At 51.8% G+C, this 24418-nt stretch overlaps 1 protein-coding gene across 1 annotated transcript in view; it reads right to left on the bottom strand.

Annotated features, from left to right (window-relative positions):
• LOC119113955 (putative chitinase 10) overlaps window positions 1-23541 on the bottom strand; it is a 35150-nt gene extending 11609 nt beyond the window's left edge. Inside the window, exons 1-9 of the mRNA XM_037238192.1 lie at window positions 23528-23541; window positions 10309-10384; window positions 6913-7316; window positions 5949-6166; window positions 2676-2878; window positions 2139-2318; window positions 1487-1610; window positions 693-875; window positions 138-264 (exon numbers count right to left, since the gene is read on the bottom strand). Coding sequence (XP_037094087.1) covers window positions 138-264; window positions 693-875; window positions 1487-1610; window positions 2139-2318; window positions 2676-2878; window positions 5949-6166; window positions 6913-7316; window positions 10309-10384; window positions 23528-23530 — 1518 coding nt within the window. The 5' untranslated portion in view covers window positions 23531-23541. The remainder of the gene's footprint in view (window positions 1-137; window positions 265-692; window positions 876-1486; window positions 1611-2138; window positions 2319-2675; window positions 2879-5948; window positions 6167-6912; window positions 7317-10308; window positions 10385-23527) is intronic.
• Between the last annotated feature and the right edge of the window lie 877 nt (window positions 23542-24418).

The following is a 24418-nucleotide window of genomic DNA, read 5'->3' on the forward strand; positions in this document are numbered from 1 at the left end:
TCATCGCCTAGCTTATTTTGCTCAAGTGTACTGCTCATCTGTCTGACCTCAACTCTGACCTGTCCTGCCTGCTCTATCCTGTTTGACCTGATCTGATCTAACCTGACCTGACCTTGGGCCGGGCTCGTGTGACTGACCTCGTAGTACGCGAGGAAACCCTCCTCCTTGGTGTAGCGGCCGGCTGATCCACCGCCCCGGGCAGGAGCGTTGACCTTGTTGTTGCCCGGGTTCGCTAAAGTGAAACTCCGTCCATAGGTGGGCATCCTGGGGGCAGGTCAGCCAAGGATCACCGCCCGGACCGACGTGTTAGACGGGTCATAGATCTCCAGGATAGGGTGGAGACAATGTACATTTTGAAGAGTCGAACGTGGCTTGATGCTGTACGTGGGAGGCAATGCGACCCGCTGCGTCCAGCGCCCACGGGCTGTTCGTCCTGCGCATCATATCGTAGCGTTGTGGCTCAATCCTTACCAGGTACGAGCCGCAACCGCTACGAGTCCTTGCCACTACGAGCCGCAACGTTTTTGCGTTCTAGATATCACATATTTCGGTCAGTCTCCACTGAGACTCATGCAGTAAACTGTACGAGAGCATTACTTCCGAGCTTTTAATTCGCTCTGGATGTCTGACAATGTTTACTTGGTCAGGGGGGGGGGGGATGAGGGTGTACCTCAGGACGCCCCACAACTCACCCGACCACGATCTTGTGCTTGGGCGCACCCATGGACATCCACATGTTTATGGAGGCGTTAACAGACAGCTGACGGCGGTAGGTCGAGTCACTGGAGGGCGCGTTCAGCGGCGCGTTGTGGCCCACCTGCGACTCCCACTTGCCGTGGAAGTCGTACGCCATGATGTGGAACAGGTCCAGGTGCCTGGCGATGACCGCGAAGGAAGTGAAGCTCGCGTGCTGCGACCCATGCCTTCGCGGCCAGGGGCGTCAAGGAAACTGACAGCGGCTGAATCCCAAGCCTAAGGTTACTTCAATATATATGCTCTCCGTAGACTCAACCTTTTGCCCATTCTATAAATCAAACATTTGGTATATCTTGTACATCAAGCCCTAGTTGCGTTGACGGGCTTAACATCAGGTCATCGAGGTCGTTATTGAGTTCCCTGGGCGGTGGGGGCGTAATAGCTGCATGGTTAGCGTCTTGGGCTCCCGCGTTGGGGTCCGGGTTCTATGCCCTGTTATGCCGTGGGCCCGAGCGCCAATATGGCCGCTGCAGTCGCCGTCACTCCACAAAAATGTTACGCGTAACGTGTGCACTGCGCTCCCTTTTTTCAAAAAGGAAAGCTACGTCCTTCCTGGCACACCGGGTCACCGGACACGGTGACCCGGTGTGCCAGGAAGACCGACCTAACCTAACCTAACCTAACCTAGGGTTAGGTTAGGTTAGGTTAGGTCATGAAGGCGTACCGTGCCTCCATGACCCGGTGACCCGGAACACGACGACCCGCGCCCCGGGGACCAGCGGCCGCCTACCTAGCCAGCTTGGCGACGTCGTAGCCGCCGCGGACGCTGTCGGGGCCCACCGGGACGGCCGCGGTCAGCAGCAGCCGCTCGGCACCCGTGTCCCGGGCCTCCTCCTCAAACGCCTCGCGGAGCTCTGCAGAAGCGGGCGGAAGGTACCGTGATGGGGTGGCAGGTCAGGTGGGGGCGCAGTAATAGACCACTGGATTAGGTGGGAGGCGCAGTAAGAAACTGCTGGGTCAGGTGGGAGGCGCAGTGAGACACTACTGGATCAGGTGGGAGGCGCAGTGAGAGACCACTGGATCAGGTGGGAGATGCGGGGAGAGACCACTGGGTCAGGTGGGAGGCGCAGTGAGAGACCACTGGGTCGGGTGGGAAACATAGCGAAAGACCGGCAGGTCGGTTGAGAGGCACAGTGAGGGCGGACGGTCATCAGGCATTAGGTCACGCATGACAGAGAAACATCTCTGACATCAATACAACTAACGCATGTTTTACAGCATGCCTGACCGCCATCTTTTTTAAACACCTTCACGTCCAACCGTCACAAATTTCAAATATACTAGAAGTTCGGCAGTTATAGTCAAAGACAAATAACTCTTGACCGTACAGTGAACAAACGCGCTCAGCACCGCGCTTGTTGCTGCATCACCAACCAACATACCTCTGCAGAGTTCCGCAAAGTTGGTCTTGTCACTCGAACCCTTGGGGTATTCCCAGTCCAGATCGAGGCCGTCGAAGTTCCTCTCTCGGAGGTACGGGGCGACGCTGTACACAAACGTCCGGCGGTTGTAGCGGTTGCTACTCATGTCCTTGAACTTCTTGGTGCCGAATGACCAGCCGCCTAAGGGAAAAAAGTCCAGATTAGGTCTCGACGCTTCTGGAGTTCATTGCAAGGCTGTGGTTGCAATCGTTAGACTGCTGTGAGGGCTTAATTGATGATCAGGTATAAATTCCCGGTACGGAGAAAATCAAGCATATTTCCATAGTTCATCCACCAACCGATATTGGACCAAATCTACTTGACATGAAATTATATCTTCTATTGCGAATGTGTCCTATCGTGATTCAGCATAGTCCTTAGTACTGGCAACCATGCTTTACTCCAGCTACATATCTGCCCTTCGTGAAACCTTGTGCCAACGCAATCGCACAGCCGCACCCGCGACGTTCCTTAGTTGAGCTCCACACCAGCACCCACCGATAGCCAGCAGGACCTTCAGCTTGGGGTTGATCTTCTTGAGGTTGGTGACCTGCTCGTAGAGGCCGACCTTGCCGTCCTTGGAGATATCGTTGTGCTCGAAGGGGGAAAGGCGGTTGTTCTTCATGGAAGAGAAGGCGAACACGATGTGCGTGCAGAGGAAGGGGTCAATGTTCTCCGGCATGTATTTTCCCACCGATGGTCTGCAAACGTAGACATTCGCTCATGACACGAGCCAATAGCGGTCAGCACCGGGAGGCATTAGCACTTTGTGACTCCCACCAGGCTGAAGCAGGCAATATCAGCAGTCCGTGGCGGACAGTCGGCGACAGAAGCGCCGACATCTCGCGAGGGCTTCACTACCAGTCTGTGACACCACCACCAACAATCCGTGGCATGGTCAGAAGCAGTCTGACAGGAGGCCCCCAAAGTCTGTACCGGAGTCTACTGATATTTGGTGTCATGGTCACCAACAATTCCAAAAAGGTCCCATCAGCAATTCGAGTTCGTGACGGCGAAGCCACGAGTCCGTCACTAACCTCACGGAAAGGTCGTAACACGATACATCTGTGGCTTGTGACAGGCCTCACCAACAGTTTGTTACAGGATCAGACAACTGACAGTTCGTGACGGGGTTCGGCATTAGTTCGTAATTGAGAGCACCAATAGTCCCCAATGCGGTTCATTGTTAGCTGGTGTCAGGCACCACAAATGGTTGTGACGGGAGCCACCAATTGTCACAGAGGGCACCAACTCTCCGTGACAATATACAGCCCACCGGCCTGTTTGGACACGTGAGCCGATCGACACAGAAACAACGACATACTGTGACAAAGGGCACCAGCAGACCGCGGCAAGGATCACCAGCAATTTGTAACGGAAACATTGAAAGCCCGTGGCAAGGAGCACCAACAGAGTCTGGCAAGGGGCATGAGCAGATCGTAACAGGAGGCAATTCTGCTGGGTCCATAACAGGGCGCGCCAGCACTTCGTGACAAAGACAGCCCCGATCTTTGGCAGTGTACCGTCAGCGTGCGACAGTCACCGGCGGCACCGAAAATTCATGAGAAGCACAAACAGCCCTCTGCTGTGGATACACAGCTCATGATGGGGCTCCGAGGAGTCCGTGACACGGCTCCCATTGGTCCGTGACACGGCTCCTATTGGTCCGTGACACGGCTCCCATTGGTCCGTGACACGGCTCCCATTGGTCCCCGTCGGTCCGTGACACGGCTCCCGTTGGTCCGTGACACGGCTCCCATCGGTCCGTGACACGGCTCCCATTGGTCTGTGACACGGCTCCCATTGGTCCGTGACACGGCTCCCATCGGTCCGTGACACGGCTCCCATTGGTCCGTGACACGCGACACAGCAGTTCGCTGCTGGGAAAACCGGCGGCTTGTGGCGCGGGTAGCGGTCGGCTCGCGATGACGTGGTGATAGCATCTGCGGGCGCGTCACCTGCGACCGAGCGCTCGGCCCAGCACGAGCGGGCCTCGCCCGGTTCCGGATGAGACCGTTTGAAGGGGTGGGCCGCTTTGAGCCGCCTAACCATGGGTGCGCATGGGGGGTGAAGGTCGCACACGTCACGCGGTCTGGCGCTGAAGCGCAGCCACCTGGGAGTTGTGTCGGCTAGATGCTAAATTCACCTAAAGATGAGCGGGTGGGGAGGGAAGGGACGTCGCATGCTTCAAACTGTCTCAAATTGTTTCGTGAAACGCGTGCTTGGGCTGAGAGGCAAGTTGTATCGGGTAGCTGGCTGAGATTTTATTGGAGTAGAGTCAATGGAAATATGTGCAACTGACTTTCACGCGTAAACGAAGTCAATTGTGCCGAGTTAATACCTTTCAGCCCACCTCATGTTTTTATTCCTTTTAAATGTGTGCTGGACGTGTGGGGCAAGACACATCAAGCCTGTGTAGTTGAGCCCAAGCCCCTGTCACATTGCTTGTGAGGATTTGCAATCGTCAACAAATGTAAGGCGATTTCTTGCGCTTAAAAATCATACGATGATATCAAGGAATGTCGAGGATCAAGGTCATACCAGGCTGTGTCATGTCATGTTAAGTTCATTTCATGTCCAGGTTAAGGCACCTGGTCAGGCAATCGTTTCCACTTTTCCTGGATACATTACATAGGTAAGTCAATGGCTCAAAAATGTTTCAGTCCTAGTGACATGCTGATAGCAGATGGACGTACCAAATCAGTTCATTAGCCCTTTATACATTGATCTCACATGTCATTTCACAATACTTTGCTGTAACTTGGGAAGTGTGTCCGATTAGTAAGCAGTAAAATTCCTCATTGAGTTAAACAAAGCAACCCAAAACAAGAAAGCTAACTTAGAAATAAGATGCATTGACACGGCGTAACCGAACCGCGATAGGGGAAATGAGGTTGGAGGTGGGGTACGGCTTTGGGGCGTAGCTTACACTCACGTGTTGATGCAAATCATGTGTCCTCTTAAATTTTTTGAAAAATCGAAGACGCATAGCGTAAGCTTTTCCTTATGACAAACAACACGCTCGTTTTTGTTGTCCACCTCTAGCTCAATTGCGCGTTGAACAAACTTTATTTTTCTGTGCGCTGCGCTGAAAAGGCGTGTTTTGCATTTGCAGGGGGGTTTGAACCGCAATAGCCATCTTAAAACAATTTTGGGGGCATTTATTGACTACCTGGACAGCCCAGCCCTTTTCAAGACCTTATCTCCCTGGTTTCTGAGCTACATGCCCGCGACGATGTGCAGACTATTTCGGGAGACAATTTCAAGATCAACCAGGTATCCATGACGCCATAATGTCATTCAAATCCTGCCATTCCATTAGCCGTGTGGCGATCAAGGTGAAAAAATATAACTGCCGAGCCGTTCACATCTGGCGTTCGTGAGCACGATTTCCAAAAATAACAGCCGTCAATTAGCTCTCAATCAGTGTTGTGCATGGTGCAATAACGCAATCAAACAATGACGCACTGAGGAGAACATTTACTAAAAAGAGAAACTGTGTCATCTAGAGCATTCTTTTTTGCCTTAAGGTGTACCATTAGTTATAAGTAAGCTTACTTCATCATATCTGATGGTTGTTTCAATATCTTCGAATGTGGAATATTCCCTTTAACACAGGGTTATCAGGAGAAGGGATTCGCCCGGCATAACCTGTGCGTAAGCAAGGGCCGAAGGGGTTACCTCGCTAAGAACGTGTTAATATTGATCAAAAATAAAAACAAAAATCGGTAAAGGACGTGCCCAAGCTGGTCAACGGATCCAGCAACTCACCTGTACTGGGACCAGTTGGTATAGTAGCACACGATCTTCCGTCCCGCCTTGCCGACCGGCTCCGAGGGCACGGGCTTCGGGGCCGAGAACGTGACCGCGGCGACCTGCGGCCCCTTGCGGACGGCGACCTGCGCCGTCGAGCTGGCGCCGGAGCGGCCCTTCTTCCGCCGGCGACGCCGCTGGCCGCTGGGGGCGCCCGACGTGGGGCGGATCACCACCTGGTGACGAGGTGACGGCGGGAATTTCACCATGGGTAGCGCGGCATCAATGTATAGTAGCGTGTAATTATCAGATGAGAAGCTAGGTTAGATATACGAATGAACTGGCTGCTTACAGATGTTGCGAGGCAAGCATCCATAGCGCGTTATGTATACAATGTGTAAACAGTTACCGAAATGCCAGCCTGTTGAACGCTGACCAATGACATTGGCGACGAAAGACAGCGTGTGATAGGCCCAGTCGGGTTAAGCAATTGATGAGGGTTCAAGAGAAAGTGACTACACTTGCAAAACAGATCGCTGGGCTACTACGCGCCCGCGACAATGGGAGGAGCATATCGGGAGGATTATTTCAAAGTCCCTTTGGTATTTATGGCGCAATAATAGTGTCATTCAAATCCTGCCACTCAATAAGCCTGCAGCAATTAAAGCCAAAAAAGTATACTCGTCGCAATGTTCATATCTGGTGCTCGTGAACGCGATAGCGCATTGAGGAGCATACAGAGCATTGTGTGGCTTAGAGCAGTCTTTTCCGCATAAAAAATAAGCCAGTGGTTATAAGTTGGCTTGTTTCATGATATCTGATGATTGATTCAGTATATTCAAATGTGGAACATTTTCTTTACGTTGCGATTACTGTAAATGCTGGACTTGAAATGTTTTGTGACGAAAAGCGTGAATGGCACGCAAAAAGTTTCTCACAGCGTCCACGCGGCCAGTGTCCCGGTTAACTGTCGGTCGCGCACCTTAGACGCTGGTTTGGGGGCAGCTGCTGCCACCGCCGAGGCTATGCCTTCCTGCTGGGCGGTCACGGGAGCCTGGGACACGGCGGCGGCAGACTTGGCAGAGGCAGTACCTCTCCTCCTGGACGGCCTGGCAATGCGTATCGGCTTGGCCGCCGCCGAAGGCTCACTGAAAGTGGCGGTGCCTCGCCTCCGAGAGGGCTTTGCAACGCGCCTCGGCTTGGCCACCACTTGAGGTTCGCTGGCAGAGGCAGAACTTCTTGTCCTCGAAGACCTGCTGACTGGGGACGCGCTGGCCGCCGCCGGCGGCTCAGCCGGTGTGCCCTCTGTGGAAGCGTCCTGATCCAAAGCGACAACTTGAGTCTGCGACACTCGCTTGCGGGGACGAAGACGCCGGCGTCTTGGCGCTGTGCAAACGTCAGGCAGTTGTCATCAATACGAAGTAACGCTTCCTTTTGCATGCTTTGACAGCCGGAGGAGCGGATCACGTGATATTCCAGTGTACGAAAACTCTCTGGCGATCGGATTGAACGCTGATCTTAACTGACAGTGTGAAATTTGATCAGAGTCACATCGAACTCCTATCGTATAGATGGGAGATCGATTAAGTCCTTGATGACTGAATGAGGCAAGGACTTGACGAGCTGGAGTACTTCAAATCGAAGGGTTCGGTGATGGTTTGTTGTACTAAGGACTAAATGTTATACTGAGGACTTACTGTCCTTCAGGCTTGGATTGTACAGGTCGTGACTCATCGGATCCATCAAAACCCACGGGTTATAGACTGATGGAGAACAAAATGTCTGTTATGTACGGACGGTATCAAAGACCTGCAACGGGGGCGCAGGGGCGCTGATTAAGGAGATTGGGTGCCAATCAATTTGCATGCCCCGGGACGAATGGTGGGCGACGCATAAAGACAGGAGCCGCGAGCACGTCAGCATGAGGTGCTGAAAACAGTCGGTGGAGGCCGTAGTAATCTATCAGCGATTCAGAATATGCCTTTCATTAAAGCAATGTTCGACCGGTCCTGCTTTCTTTGCGTTTCTGTCAACATTTCGCATGCTTTCCAGTTACTCTACTTTCTAGCAGCGCACATCATTTCATGGTCGTGTTTGAAGTTCATTCATAACTGATGTCTAAAGGCATGCAGCCAAAATATCACACCCATCTTTCCATTCTCTTGTTGCCGGAGATGCGTCCAGATCTAATGACCTATTGACGTAAAATTCACTGCCTTATCTTGGTGCTATTTCTTCCAATAGAATGGTGTTGGATAATAAGGTGGCACAGCTGTAAGATATGTTTCCAATGCCGTGGACTCTAAAATGTGATACACTTGTACATTCAACTTGTTTGTAAAAAAGCATGCACATTGCGCATTACTTCCTGATCACTTGCTCGGCTCGAGCTCTATGCACGACCTAAGTCAAAAGCACTTGCCGCAGCTGTACAGCAGCCCTTAACCTCTCAGGAACATGTCCCTGGAGTGGCTCGCATCTACCCTCCATTCTTGGCTGGAGCGCACGGAAAGCGTAACATCATCGGAAAGCCGCACATAGCGTGCAATAGCGTGCTGAGCCCTGGTCAGAGACGAAGTGTGCACATTCGAAGGAAAAAAACATCTTTATGCCCTTCGCATTCCACTTAAAGCTATAATTTGTCAACATCGGGATGTTTGCTGTCATGACCATGCGGCAATCTTGACTAAAATCGTGCCGTTGGGTTCTGGTCAAGCGGGAGTTAATGGAATAACTGTGTTGCGCTGGGACGTGATCGAGGAGGGTCGGTCGCTGTGGTGACCTGATTGGGGAGGGTCTGTAGCAGTGGTGACCTGATCGGGGAGGGTCTGTAGCAGTGGTGACCTGATCGGGGAGGGTCAATGGCAGTGGTAACCTGATCGTGGAGGGTCGGTCGCAGTGGTGATCTGATCAGGGAGGGTCGGCCGCAGCGGTGACCTGATCGGGGAGGGTCGATCGCGCTGGTGACTTGATCGGGGGGGGGGGGGGGGGTCGGTCGCAGCGCTGACCTGATTGGGGACGATCCATTTGAAAACGACCGGGCCATTCGGAAAATCAGTTCTGAGTTGAACAGGTGGAACGCTATGGCATGTTCTCCTCATTAACTTCGAGCCTCGCTTTCCATTAACACCTTCATGCTAACACGCATCTACACACTTTGGCGCCGGCACTGTCACTAATGGCTGAATAGGGGCGTTTTTAAATACGCAGCAGTTACAGTGGGGCTCTGGAATACCGCAGCATTACGAGGGACACTGCTTTATGGCTGTAGCTGCAAAGAGTCACTCATTGAGTAAACATTGCAAACGTAACAAATCTTTCCATCCGCATTTGTTGATGTCAGAAAGCGCCTTTTAGAAACAGAGACTCCATATCTTTTAATTCAGAGAGGAAAACTTGACTTCGAGTCTTTCACACTTTTTTCGTTTTGTGCGGATGATCAGATAACATCAGAAAACCGCTGACCCACGCATAGGCTTAGGATCGCGCGATCTGTGGGTGCCACATCAACTTTCCAAGAATGCTGGGCATTAACCCTATGGTGACCCACGGAAAATTGTACTACAAAATTGGTTTTGGAACCACTGTTTCTGAAACACTCCTTCACATATGGACCGATGCAATGATGTGTGCAACGTGCGAGCCAGCACGAATGGCTCTGGCCGTCAGTGGTAGTAGGAGTATGTGGGATTTTAGGAGCGTGTCTACTGCGGCGATCATTTAGCCCTCACAACTTTGTTTCGCGGTCTTCATTCATTCATGGAGAGTACGCTATGCGCTCCGAGTTAGCAGGCATCAATAAGGCGTATGAAAAATGGAGCCATATATAGTCACGGAACATTAGACAGACGAGTACATTATCTTGAAATCTATATGCCTCACAAAATCTGACGCAATGCTCGCATCACAGATCGGTTTCTCCAATGCAGGAGCACGCAGAGACAGTCTCCGTCTCGTGTAAGAGCCAAAGTAACGGTAAGGCTCAGCTGACCATCAGCTGCTGCCGCCAGCTGATGCTCAGCTGCTACCCGCTAGTGGTCAGCTCTAGCAAGTGAAGAAATGTACATAGGTTGCAATAGTCACCATGGGTAACATTAACGCATGCTTGCATACATTGGGAAGGTAAGGTCACCTACATGCTTATGTGCATCGTTGCGCGCCTTTCGTACTACATATTGCGTGAGGAGCCTATGAATATCCAGTGGCCACTTTCTGACTGAAATCCTAGCACACTCCGCCAACACTTGAAGGGTCACCTTCGTTACTTGGTGACCGCTGCATCGAAATCCTGTCAACATCTAACACTCCAAAAACTCATAGAAGCCGGAGAGAAACCTCAATCACAATTTCATCCTTGCTATTTGCGTTGTGCACTCACCTGCTTCGTCAGCAGACGCCAGCGATGCCACCAGAACGGCAACCAGTAAAAAACACCACAGAGCTCTTGTAACCTCCTGCAAAGACAAAACAGAGCACACGGTGAGGCCTTCGCCCAATGCGAACCTTCCAACACGGTATATGGTGACTTTATCAGATACATCCAGCACATCGGGTAGCGAAAGCAGCTCTAATTGCGCCTAATTACGTCTAATTAGCATACATTATGCGCCGGATACAATTGTGAATTGCGATGCATGAATGGCGGTAAGGCGGAAAACCCCGCTTCTGCTCTCACCCTCTGCACTAGAAAACACGTTGACCAGGTACCGAGTGCCCGCTCGTTTAGCGTCATAACAAACATTGCGTGACTAAGACATACGGTTTAGCAGGCCACTTGAGCTTTACGCACGGCAAATAATCCGGTATGCATCAATCATCCAATGTTTTGGCAATTGATCATGTCAAAGTGAATCATATGAAGTGAAGCTGTGACTTTCACTTCTATCAAACATATCAGAGCATACTATGTGCACGGTAGTGGTCGGAAAGATATGGAATGATCACGGAAAGCCCTGCATCGGGGGAGCACACACCCCATGCCAGTGATGGCTTCGTCTGTAATTATCATGTTAAGCCACGCTCCATCCTTGCTTCCGCGCCGGGTGTGCACCAACACGAGAAAAAGGCGCTAACAGCCAACAAAGTCAGAGCTTGAGTCGAGGCGGATTACACTCTTGTAACAGTGACACATGGAAAGATGCGCGTTAAACCATGCACTGGTCATGACTTCGTCAAGCGTGAACGGCTTCCACCTGTGAACCGCGGGCGTTCTAAGCTTGCACAAGAGTCATTTGCCATTCTTGAATGTATTTCTTCCAAGAAAAACATCCATAAACATAACTTTAGGCACCATTCGGGTGCCAGGAAGGAACATTGGTTCCTCAGCTGCTCAAAGAGGAGGCAAACATCCATTTCGTCTCTTAGCTACACCTTTGGTGGAGAGGGATTCAAAATGGCTGTCACACCCGACTGTTTCAGACAGAAGGGTTTGGACAGTACTTCTGCTGCATGAACCACCACAACAGCAATATAGCATTTTCACAAAGCTCACTCTTTCTCTCGCACTCCCTCTCTCTCTCTCTCCCTCCCCCTCTCTCTCCCTCTCTTTCTCTCTGTCTCTGTCTCTGTCTCTCTATCTCCTCTCTTTCCCTTTCTTTTTTTTTCTCTCTCTCTTTCTATCTCTCTCTCCCTCTCTCTCTCTCTCCCTCTCCCCCTCTCTCTCTCTCTCTCTCTCCCTCTCCCTCCCCCCCCTCTCTCTCTCTCTCTCTCTTGCTCGTTCTGTCTTCCTCTATATCTCGCTCTCGCTCTCTTTTCCCAGCGCGCATACGCGAACGTCTACGTGCTTCACCAACGTCCTCTGTTCGGTAATTTGCCCGTTTTACTCTCACTCCTCCACTGCCACCTCGCCACAAGCATGACCTCAGGTGTGAGCTTCCCGTCGCCCTTCCGCTAGATGGCAGCTCTTGCGGCGGCATTCTCCGGCCTTGGATTAGCTCGGGTGATGGTTAATGAACATCCGCCTCCATCTTGCCGGAAACTGACGTTAATAAACGTGACTCTTTGTCGGTATTAAAATTCACCATCCAGTCTCGGGTGTGTTAGTAGATTCCGGTGCTTCTCATTACAGCTTGCCTGTTTTTGCTCTGATGTGTCCATGAATATTTATCTCAACAATGTCTGTAGATGTTGCATATAAGTTCATGAATGGTTGCACCTGGTGGGTTGAAGCTGGCATCAACGGAATACTTCAAGACGGGCTTGCAAGGTGATACAGTACAGGTATGTAAGTGCCACAAATATTCGAGGTGCTTAGTGAGTGTAACAGAGTGCATTTAGCCATCGGCGAGCCCAAAATGCAAAAGTGGAGGGGCCCAATCATCTGCGCACGCCGCTCCTTTTCACTCGGCTCTTTTTGCGCTTCACGATAGCAGATGTTTGTATGAAGTATATTGTACATAAATGTTTTGTTTTGAATTGTTCGCGAATTTTCAGCATGTGCGCAGTTTTGTGTACGTGCCATATACAATGCAAATGTAAAATGAATGAGGGTGACACGGTGACATTCGCCAACCATGGAGTGCTTTTATAGAAACGGAAAACAGAGCACAGCTGGTTGTAAGTCCCCAATTCACGACCTCCTTTTTATGACCATGGGCGAGCTGTCTTGGGCTACGACCAACGACACTGCCCAAGTTCTCTGAGATACGACTGTTCTCTGAGCTACCCCTGCTGAACCGACCGTCTGATCGTTGTTCACAAACAGCTGCGTCATCCTCTTCCCATATAGCTGCGTGCACGTACACGTAGTTGACTCCGATCTGTCATAGGGTGTCCATGTCTCGAACGTCATGGAAAAATGCAATGACATACCAGTTTCTCTACACAAATTCCGTCCTTACTTATCTTTACATCTTATCAAAATCATCATATACGCGCACGTATTCCCTCATATCAAGCACTGCCTTTGCGTATGGTATGGAGCAAGCGAGAGTCAACTACACAAAATTTAAAAAATATAAACTTCGCTGCAAGAGTAATTACCGGTTCCAAATAGCAACACCACATAACTCCAGCTCTAAACTCCCTTGCATGGCCGAGGATCAAGGTCATGTAGACGCACCATATCGCGATAAAAGTGCTTCAGGCGCTGAAAGAGGTATGCGCGCCTTACACGGTCCGCACGCTTTTTGCATCACGCGCCGCTGTTTTGGGCAGTGAAGCGCATGCCTCGGACAGAGATGGTCTGCGCCGGCGCGGATACTACTTGACCACGGCACAGAGCGCGTCTTCGCATCGAGCCACAGCAGCCTGGGACCGCCTGCCATCGTGCGTCCGTCATGCCACAACGCCGAGTGTGTTTAAGACCGCCACACGCCACGGGATTTTAACCACAGACAACTGATGTGATTCGGCTCATAGTGCGATGACAGGTGTGCTTTAGCTCTTTGATCATTGTTCGTATAATTTTTGTACATTTTTGTGTGGGCCTTTTCATGCTGCACCTGTATGACCTAAAACCGCAATATCCACCGTGTGCATGGTTTCCAATACACTTATACTGATAATGATACTAATACACCACTCCGCACACACTAGTGACCTCTAACCCAGACATCTGAGTCACCTTCCCCCGACGGCGGTGTCATCCCCCCCCCCCCCCCCGCCATCGGCGTGGCCCTCCGCCCGGGCAGCCCGGCCACTTCCACCCACGAGGCACCACGATCCTTCTGTGCGGCCGGACCAAGGGGGGGGGGGGGGGCGGCCGCAGCGCCGCGAGGTCTCTCTGTGACGTCACCTGTCCGGTTCTCACCGGCTGTGGTCTCTGGGCCGGGCCGGTCGAGACGAGTCTCCGCGGCGGCGCCGGGACGGGACGGCGGACGGGCTGGTACGGGCCGCGCCGGACCGGCCCTTCAATGCGGTGCATGATGTTCATGAGCCACACGCAGTGGGATAATTTTTGCCGGCCAAATTTGGAATACATGTGGCGAAGTGCAATAATGACCTTTATTGTATGAAACACGAATCTTGCAAGTGAGCTTGTACGTAGCACTGATGGGAGAATATATCCATTTGGGAAAGGTTTTCTTTATTTGCCACTTGCCTCCCATTCCAAATGGAGGTGCTACTGGAATGAAATTTGCAACCTCTGCTACCTCAACGCCTGTAATTGTCGACTCTCAGCATGCTTTCAAAAGCCACAGCAGTAATCTCAGTGCGCGACAGAGGGCTGATGGACCTGACGCCCGCGGTCCGACCCTGAACTGCCGACGCAGACGACACAAGGCGGGCCTGGATAGGCCGGCTTTGGAGGACCCAGCGCCAGGCAAGGCAGACTTGATCCTGAATAGCGCTGCATAAACGGCTGCACTGAGTGCAGACAACCAGCTGGCCTATTTTCGGAAGACCAGGATGAAAGAGAAAGCGGCGCTGAGCATGCACCGTTTTACGGCCAGCGGGGCGCCCTGGTCGGGGGCAACGGTCGCATTGCCAAGTGGAGCACCCGCCTGGCGAATGGCTGCTGATGCTGAGCCAAAGGGCGAGAACCAAAGAACCAAAGAGAAAGAACTAAAGAACAAAGGGCAAGAAATGCGTTTCTGTCACGCGGTGCGGAGATTTTCAAGGCCGCTGCGTAATCGCTCACTCAAAACTTGTTTATTATTTTCTTGGGACGACACGACACGCAAGTCGAAGGCATGCAGCTGTTTTTTGCCACACATCGTGTGCTAAGCGCTTCGCGTTTGCCATCATCCCGGCGATAGCTGTCGGCATTTGACGGCAAATTCCCACGGTTACTCCCGAGTTGATGATCCAAGCGAAAGGCTTACCACGCACCGGGTGCTCAAATGTGCGTGACCGCGACTATGGTGTCGCGTGCACAAATCCGGAAAGTGTACACACCTTTAAGCGTACATCGTATTTTCGCGGCACACGTTTTTACGGTTTTTTATTGTTTGAGCGACTCCTTGCGTGATTTCAGTTTTGATATTGTGGTTGGCACGGATGGGGATGGGGGTGGGGAGTAAAACATTATCGAGGCTGGGACACCGGAGAGACACATAACTCAAGCCGTGTCTGTTGCTTTCCGCAGCAGAATGCGCATGCCGTCCATGCCTGATGTGCATGTAAACCCGTGCCTAATGTGCGTGTCTCCGTGCCTGATGTGCACGTTGTCCCGTGCCTGATGTGCGTGTCGTCCCGTGCCTGATGTGCGTGTCGTCCGTGCCTGATGTGCGTGTCCGTGCCTGATGTGCGTGTCGTCCCGTGCCTGATGTGCATGTCGTTCCGCGCCTGATGTGCACGTAGTGCCGTGCCTGATGTGCATGTCGTCCCGTGCCTGATGTGCGTGTCGTTCCGTGCCTGATGTGCGTGTCGTTCCGCGCCTGATGTGGATGTAGTCCTGTACCTGATGTGTGTGTCGTCCCGTGCCTGATGCGCATGCCTTTCAGTGTTTCATCGCGTGAGAGCACGTAACTTGTGCGTGTCGTGCACCACAGAACCTTGACCTGCGCATTTCCTTATTAGGACCAGACCCACCAGCTGTGCCTTGCACGTGTCAAAAGTGAAGACTGACCTAGAATAGCGTACCTTCACTTTCGTGACAACAGGCAGGCTGTGTCTTGACGAATGGTTTCCACGAACAGCTACCAATGTCTTCACATGTAGAGGGTCTCTTTTTGTCGATCAGTATGTCAACCGAATTGTTTCCCAACACGCTGGTGGTCACTGGTCTGCACAATGTTCCTTGAGGGAGAAGCTTTAAGTGTCTCACCCATCTTGAAGAGACAACGTCCTTTGTCATGGTGCAAGCTACACACAGCGGCCGTGAATGGCTCAGACTTAATTGATCTGCCTTTTGCAGGCATGTGTGAATGTACCGCGAAAATAATGTGCTTTATGCATTATAAAGTACCTTTCCGTTTCATGCAGTGTTTCAGTATGACATTATGCACGTGTAATCAGACCCATTATGAGTGCGCACTGTACCGGACAACAGCCTCCAATAGCGGACAAAAAAAGAAACCAGAGCAGAATTGCAAGTAAAAGCTCTCTCTAAGAAACATGGAACGATAGAGTCCCGTTTTGTAACGTTTTTCACGCACATTCGTGTAATTCTTGACTGCTTTGACGCGGAAATGTTTCACAACTCTTGGTGCATGCACACACACACATGAGGGTGGATTTGGCGCATGTGGGAGTCTTCTTCTGCAAAACGCACTCGACGACAGTATGCGATCGCATGCCATGCCGATTCCAGGGTTCGGTGTCCCCACCGGCGACGAGTTCGCTTCGTTAGACTGACAGCTCTATGGAGCATATTTTTTCATTGCCGGACTGCACCAGTTCTGACCAACCCACACGTTTGAGCTGTCATCAAACGAACGCCGCCGCATATGCAGTGCCCAGCGACTGCACAAAACGACTCGGACACATTGCAAAGAATCATTGTGATCTGATGGCATGCTTGTCAGCCCCTACCAACGGCAATTATAGCCTACGGCGTGCCTGAGGTGGCGTCTAAAACCATGCTCCCCGTATCAAAACCCCGCTCGGTCTTATGACATTCCCACGAACACTGGAGTTCGATATGGTCTGTGAGAGTGAAGTGATCCAGCATCTCTTGGAAAGGGTCGTACTTTACTCATACTGAAATTTTGATGTTGGTATCGCTGTCCAACGCTTCCCGTGAACTTGCGAAAGCGCTTTTTACAATGGGTATGGTTCATATAGCGCCAGTAAGCGTTCAACGATATTTGTGAGTGTAAGTCCTAGGAGGTCTCCTACCAGCATCCCACAAGGCAAGCAGCAGCCCCATACCCGTAGATACGACCATTATTAATTGCAGCATTACGTTCACTGGACGGAAAGACAGCAAGAAGCTTGTTAAGATTCCACCAAGAAAAGACAGCTGAAATGTTCTGTTGGTCTAGTTTTCGTCGTTCGTTTTCAGCTGCGACGTGGCAATTTGGGACCCAAGCATTTTTTAAGCGTACAGCGCCCTGGAGGTCCTCGTCTTGAGACATCCTGAACTTCCGAGATAATTGCGTCTCTGCTTATGAGTCGTTTTGACTTTCTCGCTAGGGAATAATCATATGGTGCGACTCAGAAGGCTAACCGAGCGGTGAAAGTCACATGGCGCCACGCCTCCATCGGCAAGTTTTTGACCTTTTTGTGACCCCAAGCACAATCGGACCACAATTCTGCGAGCGACGTCCTTGGTTGCCCTGGGACCCATGGCCGTTCCGGGTCCGTAAGGACCAAGTACCTTCTCTGTGGTCTGAAGAGTTGCTGGGTCCGTACATCGGCGGCACTGGGCACGGGTTCCAGAACAAGCGATTGTGTGGCCCGCCTGACGTGCAGAGGCTGCTGCTGGCAACTGGCCAAAGAGGCCAATCCGGGCCCGGCGCGGCCCGATCGTGGTATGGCTCAGTACGTAAGATACCGCGGCGTTGGATGGGAACCGGAGGCAAAATCACTCGATTGGCCGGAGTAGCAAGGTTTGGTTGGTGGGTTCAGGGTGCATGAACAAATTCTGCTTGACGAGATATTTGAATCAGAAGCAGTCATGCAACGGCTCGATGAATATTCCCGAAACGAAAGAGGTGAAGGAAATTAACATTCTCTTCTAGGATGATGTGGGTTCTGACCGCATGCTAAAGATCGACATCAATTCAGGAATGTTTGAGAACCGCTGAGGCGCCTTGCATTCGTTGTAAATTAAATGTAATTCATGAGCAGCTTCACAATCGCTCGTAGCGTGTAATCTTAGGAAATGCTTTAGAATATTTATGAAATACTACAAAGACTCAGGCAAAGCCCAGATGATATCAGGTCAGCGGTATACCTGGTCTGTATGAAAATTACGCCCAAAGAGGCGTCTCTCAACTAACATTTTTACTTGAAACCATGTTACATACCACAATTCATCCTTTGGAACCTATGGAATCTCAGTAACGACATATCATTGTTCAAACCCATCCCCGCATGACCCCATGCTTCAACCGCTTAGACCTTATAAAACTAACTGTTGTGTTTTTCTGCACAACTGTCATTAATTTTCAGTCCTGAAGACCCCACCATAGATTGGTTAGTAACAAAAATGGTGGGTCCGGCTGCCATAATTACGACGGATGTGCAGGATAGTGAGCGGATCAGTCTGACCCTGAAGACTCCGGAGAAACTGGGCTGAAGAGTAAGTACAGGAGCGAAACTCTACAAACAATAAAAACACCGAGGAGCGAGGCTATTGCTATGTGAAGGAGTGGTTTGTTAACATTCCAGTCCATTTTCCTCTGTAGCGAGACCCCTGGAGCTGCCAACTGCGTATTATTGCGCACGCGGAGTCCTTTCTGTTGTCACGCGGCTGTCCACTTGTAATTATTGGTACCATTTACCTCGAAAAGCCCTCCGCTTTTAGCCCTTTGTCCGCCAGTTGTCTGGCTATTGCTTGATCCTTTTGCTGTTCTGGCACGACTTTAATGCCTTTCTAGCCAGGGGCATGCAGCTTGTAAAATTCCTACAATGATACTGGGACAAGGTTGTGCAAAAATGCAATTGACCAGATCGTGCTCAGTCGTTTCAAAATGACGTCATTAGCGCACCGTGGATACCGTATTTGGTGGCTTTATTCCGGATTGGAATAGCGCCACCACATGCCGGTCGGGATAGCGTCTACGTCATGATCGTGCTCCGATGAGCGTATGGTTCTAGCCTTTCTCCCGGCCAGGAGCCTCGTCGTCCACTGGCTCCCGCGGCCTGACAGATGTTGTCATGAAGTGATTTGGGATGTTTGCTGCTTTACTAAACCCAGAAAATTCTTCAGACATCTAGTTGTTTTCTTGGTGTTGTTTGATCTATGATAACCTCTTAGGCAATTGGTTTAACACGCGCTCGGGTGGAGGGTCAAATTGGCCCCCCGAAGGTTTTCCAGAATTGTTTCCAAACGGTGCGGCGTAGTCGCGCCAAATTTTGCATAGCTGTTCACAACTAAATAGCGGAGCGTTTGGTGCAAAAAATTCAGATGTGCCTTATAAGGTCACTGACATATGACAGGTCAAAGTCAGGCCATGGTTTCAGCAAAGTCAATTTCTAGGGAATCGTTCAACCTGATGCAGCAACGGAGTGTTTGACGAAGCTGTACATCTTTGAGATGATTTATTAGGCAACACAAGCTTTGAATGAGCGAATTATGCTGATCTATGGTCAGGTATGAAGGTCAGACCAAGATCAAAGCCAATCTGGTTTATTGCTCTAGGGCTTGCCGTATGGGGTATTTTCCCGTGCTCATTTTGAACTCATTGACAGCAAGAGCCGCATCATACATCCTCAATTGACTTCTTAGAGGCCATAATAGGTCATTTACCTAAGATGATCCAGGTCAACATTTTTTTAATGAACATACTGCCAAGCGTAATCTTTGTCCCTCATTCAAATGCAAAATTCAGGGCAATCTTGTATGATTTTGGTCACCATGACAATCAAAAGGTCAAGCAAGGTCACCGACCTTCAATGGACTTGTGACCTTTTGCTTAGCAACGGTTATCTAGGTTCTGGGGGCACTTTTGAGACCAACCTAAAATTTGACCTTGTTTGACCTTACTTGACGCTAAGGTCATGACCTAGTTACCTCAAAACTCGACCTAAGTGAGCTCACGTACAGGTCAACACAACCTGCAAATTTGGTGTATCCAGCTTTCTTAGTTCCCGAGATCTTAGTGGGGGGTCAAATTGATCCCCCACCCGAGCGAAGGGCATCTAGCCGGCCACCCGGGTGCGTATTGGGGATGTTTTTCTATATTCCTAATAAAACATTGAAAAAGACGTTGAATGCCTCCTTTCCACATGAATGCCATCTCTGTTCATTATGACTCGTCAGAAGCACCCTCATGGGCCACCTTGTACGTCATGCATCCCAAATCAACTCCGCCTTACCGTGTGCTGCCATCATGAGGTTAACATCACCCCAGCATGCTGTTTTTGCTAGATGGAGGCCTCTCAGTTAGAGATGACGAGCGATGACACATGCCAGATGACACCTGTCCAGAGATGACCTAGAACTTGTGGTTGGCATTTCAAGTTTTTGGCATCAGTCTAAACCATACCCATGCCTACCTTGCGCCATTATGCCCTGGAAGAGCTTTTATGGCTTTGACTACTACTTGGTCGCAGGGTTTCATTTGACGCCTGATCTGTGTAATTACAAAGCAAGCAAATCGGAAGTGTCTTCGTAATTACAAAAATATTAATCAATTGGTATGATGCTTTTGATATCCTCGCCGACACTTAGCCAAAAATATGTATAGTCTTCAAATTAGTCTATGGAATGGGTGACTTCCACATGATTGAATCATAATTATCTAGGTTCAGTATCCCCTACCCAGTCGGTTTTTGACGTCAAACAGACATCCTACCATAAGCAAACAGCTGCCGACCAAATTGGATGTTTACGCGATATAACAATAACGGCAAATTTCTCCAAATATCTACTTATTCTACTTGTTGGGCCATCAGTGGGATCATGGCCCTTCCAAAAAAACTATTTGCCAGAGTTTATATTACAAAGTGAAATCAACACCGAAATGGGACCTATGGGTCCTCAAAATGCAATGACGGATCGGACCGCGCATTGGTATGTACACCACGTGACCATGCTGTTAAGAATAATGAAACGCTGTGCTTGACGCAACTTAGCAACTACTCATTCGCAGAAAGTTATCTAGTCAAAACGCGTGATCAAAATATAATTTTTTTTCGTTGGCTCCTGGTTTTCAAATAGTGAATGTTTGTGCCAAAAATGACTAAGTGAGCATGCCCTTGACATCAGCCCCGACATCTTTTTCACCTCTGCCTTGCTGGGAAAAACACCGACTCTGAATGACTTTGAAAGGCCAATACGACGGACAGCTGACCACGCCATTATTTTCCGAGTGATGCTACATTCTGACGAAAAGGCGACATTGTTTAACGCCTTGACACCGTCCTGAAGTATAATCCAATAATCCAAGAATGTAGAGTGGTTGAAAGCATCATGACCTTTGATATCAATTATGATCTCTGGCATCTTTTCGCAGTTCTTGAAAAGCCCGGGCGCGGGTTATGCAATTCACTCCAAAATTGGTTCACTTGCTTTTAAACTGGGGTGTTTTCGGGGGTGTTACCCCGTTTAACATTTTCCCTCATTCTGATGAGATTTTCAGAAAAATCTTATCCCTCAGCTGCTCTGCCAAGCACTACTCATCCCGCGTCGAACCATAAACTATCAAAAACGACCCTCCTTTGTTATGATTCGGTTGCACTCTGCCTACCCGCCTCCGGCTACACTGCCTGCGCCTGAACACTTAACCTTCATTGCGTTTTAGAAGGTCATAGTAGCTATGGAAGGTCATTGCTATGGAAGTGTTCATAGTAGCTTAACAGAACCTCTGCCGGCCGTTCCCCGTAACATGTTTGCTAAGAAGTGCTGGCACGGCTACTTGTTCTGGCACGGGGAACGCGGCAGAATCTTCCTCATACATGGAGACTTTGACGAAGACCTTTAACTATTGAACAGAAAGATAGCAGCCGACCGGAACATGGGAAGGGCTATAGCACCCAGCCCGCTGGTTATTAAGGCGCCTTCCAAATCACCACCCGGTAAGACACGCTCTTCATCTTATGACCCGGGATCGTCCTTCCCGGACGTCACCACCCGAACCCAAGCCACCACTCCCTGTTCCGTCACACGAGGGAGGCTCGCGTCTCCCTTATCTGTCGCACAAGGGAGAACCGCGCCTCCCCGGTCCTCCGAGCGAGGGAGGCCCGCACCTCCCCGGTCCTCCACACGAGGGAGGACTCGCGCCTCCCCGGTCCCCTTCACGAGGGAGGCACGCGCCTCCCCGATCCTCCACACAAGGGAGATCGCCGCCTCCCCGGCCCTCCACGCGAGGGGAGACCGCACCTTCCCGGTCCTCCACGCGAGGGAGACCCGTGCCTCCCGGTCCCCTTCACGAGAGAAGCACTCACCTCCCCGGTCCGTCACACGAGGGAGGACCTCGCCTCCTCGGTCCTCACAACAAGCGAGGCCCGCGTCTCTCCGGTTACTCCACACGAGGGAGACCCGTGTCTCCCCGGTCCTCCACACGAGGGAGACCCGCGCCTACCCGGTCCTCCACACCAGGGAGGCCCGCACCTCCCGGTCCTCACACGATGGGGACCAGCGCCTCCCCGATCCTCTTCCCGATAAAGACACGAATCTACCCGGTCCTCCACACGAGGGAGGCCGGCGTCTCTCCGGTCCTCACACAAGGGAGGCCGGCGTCTCTCCGGCCCTCCACACGAGGGAGGGCTCGGCGCCTCCCGGTTCTCCACATGAGGGAGGACCCCGCGTCTCTCCGGTCCTCCACATGAGGGAGGCCCACGTCTCCCCGGTCCTCCACACGAGGGAGGCCGGCGTCTCCGGCCACACCGGTTGGCGGCCCGAGCGTGCCGTTCATCCCAGTGACGGGTGGTAAGCCTCTTACGGAGTCGGCAGCCACCGGCGCCCGGCTGGCGGCCTTGGTGCGCGGCTTACCGGGCCGGAGCCATCTCCGCGGCCTTGTCAACATGTCGCCGAATCGAGCTGGCCCGGCACGCAGCCTTTGTGTTTGCACGCGCGGCATCCAGGCCGCAGCTGCGTGTTGTCTCGGCGTGCATTCCTGCCGCTGGCTGGTGGTGGTCTGAGGGGCGGGGCGGGTTTGGCACGGCCGCCGCGATAGAGGGCGATAGACCACCCGAAAGTTGCGGCTGGCTGGAGGGGTCGGCCCACTCTGCGGTCGGAGCTCGCGTGGATTGGCCGGCCGCAGCCAGGTATTGCCGTGTCTAGGCACACGCGAAGCTGGTCGGTTGGCTCACGTCTTGCGCCATGCTGGTGGCCCATCCACGTGACCTCTGCGATGAAGAGGCCGTTGACGGGCGCCTCTCGCCCTTCCCCTGGGACCTATGGCGTGTGACCGGAGCCTTGATCGACCCAAACGGACCAATGCTTGGGCAAGGTTGAAAGGGTGGGGGGGGGGGGGGGTCAAAACTTGACGTCATGGATTCACCGGAACCGGGAGAGAGGAAGACAGCCTTCAAGAGGCACGTATGATTCACTGTTAAACGCCTCTGGAAAACCTTTCGTGTAGCCTGGGCCCCCACATGGAAGGGCGGGTGGGAGGTCAGAATGGGGAGGGAGTGAGGCGCAAAGTGGTGCAAAAGCACCATCCGCGGATGCGTGATAATTCACCAGCTCCGTGGCCTGTGTGTCCGGATGACTCACCTTCCATGCGGCATAACGAGCAAACATCCGTGTCAGGCAGCAGCTGCACTCAGATCGTGATCTCACCCCCGCAAAATCAGGACAGAGCATTGTCTCATCTACGCCTACGGGCTTACTTCTAGACGTCAGCCTCGACGAGCCCATCGTCACACTAGTGTTTTTGCTGCTCTGTTAGTTCTGTGCACCGCAATAAGCAACACCCGACGTAATTAAGGTTCACGGCCGGCAGCACCACCGCACCTCTCGACCTTCACCATGAGAAGTCAGCTGCATCGGACCCACTGCTGCGCGCCGCCAGGGCTGGTGCGTATGGACACCCCTCCACCGCCGACCTGCTCGGCGCCCAGACCCCGCGCGCCCTTCGGGGCCTCGCCCCGTGTCTCACCATGATTGGTCTGCTCGCCGGCCCGGGTCGTCAGGAGCTCGCCGCCAGTGCGGTCCGTTCGCGGCCTCCACCGCGCGCCTGCACTGCTTGCCGCTGCAGCCGAGCCAGGCCGTCTCTGTCGGCCGGCCGGGCAGCGGCCGTCGTCGACCGCAGCCCGTTCGGTGGCGCTGCCAGCCGGGACGGTACCGGACGGCACCGGCCGGCACCGGCCGGAGGTGGACGCGGCTCGGTTTAGGACGGCGGCGCTGATGCTAGAAGCCTTCACAAGGGGTTTTCCTTAACACAAACCGCACGCAACCCAATGACCTGTGTCCGTACCTGCCCGCTATTCATTCATATTCGGTTGTGCCCATCGGTAGCCCAACCGTTGAATTTTTGGAGCACTTCGGTTATGAATTATGGAAGAGGTTTAGACAGTTTTAACATAAAGTCACTGATTTGCGTTCATAACTGCAACTGCGGTGGCACTGGAGGGAGTTATTACAAAAATAAGTGCAAGCGGTAACATTGTGCAGTAATTTTTTCGACACGTACCAGCCATTCTGCAAACTTTTTACCCATACCCATGCTCGTAATTCTCCCAAAATAAGTACCCAGTCCACCCTGTGGCCCGTTCTATATAAGCAGCGATGTGTTTGCCCAACAGTGCTGTCCTCTGACTGGTGCATCACCGACACGTAGGGGTGGACAATGGTGCTTCAGCACCAGATGTAGGCTGGGTTTCAAGAACATGAGCCCGAGTCAAGGTTCTCACCGGTGCCTTAGAACTGTGTTCCAATCCCCGAGTTCACCATTCGCACATTAAATGAGCCTGGGTCTGAATCAGGGTCAAGCAAATTTCACAGTTTTCAAGTCTGAGTTAGAATTCTAGGTCAGGTCGGTCAGGTGCAC

The sequence above is a fragment of the Pollicipes pollicipes genome, unplaced genomic scaffold (genome assembly GCF_011947565.3).
Source record: "Pollicipes pollicipes isolate AB1234 unplaced genomic scaffold, Ppol_2.1 Scaffold_7262;HRSCAF=8765_pilon_pilon_pilon, whole genome shotgun sequence".
NCBI lineage: Eukaryota > Metazoa > Arthropoda > Thecostraca > Pollicipedomorpha > Pollicipedidae > Pollicipes > Pollicipes pollicipes.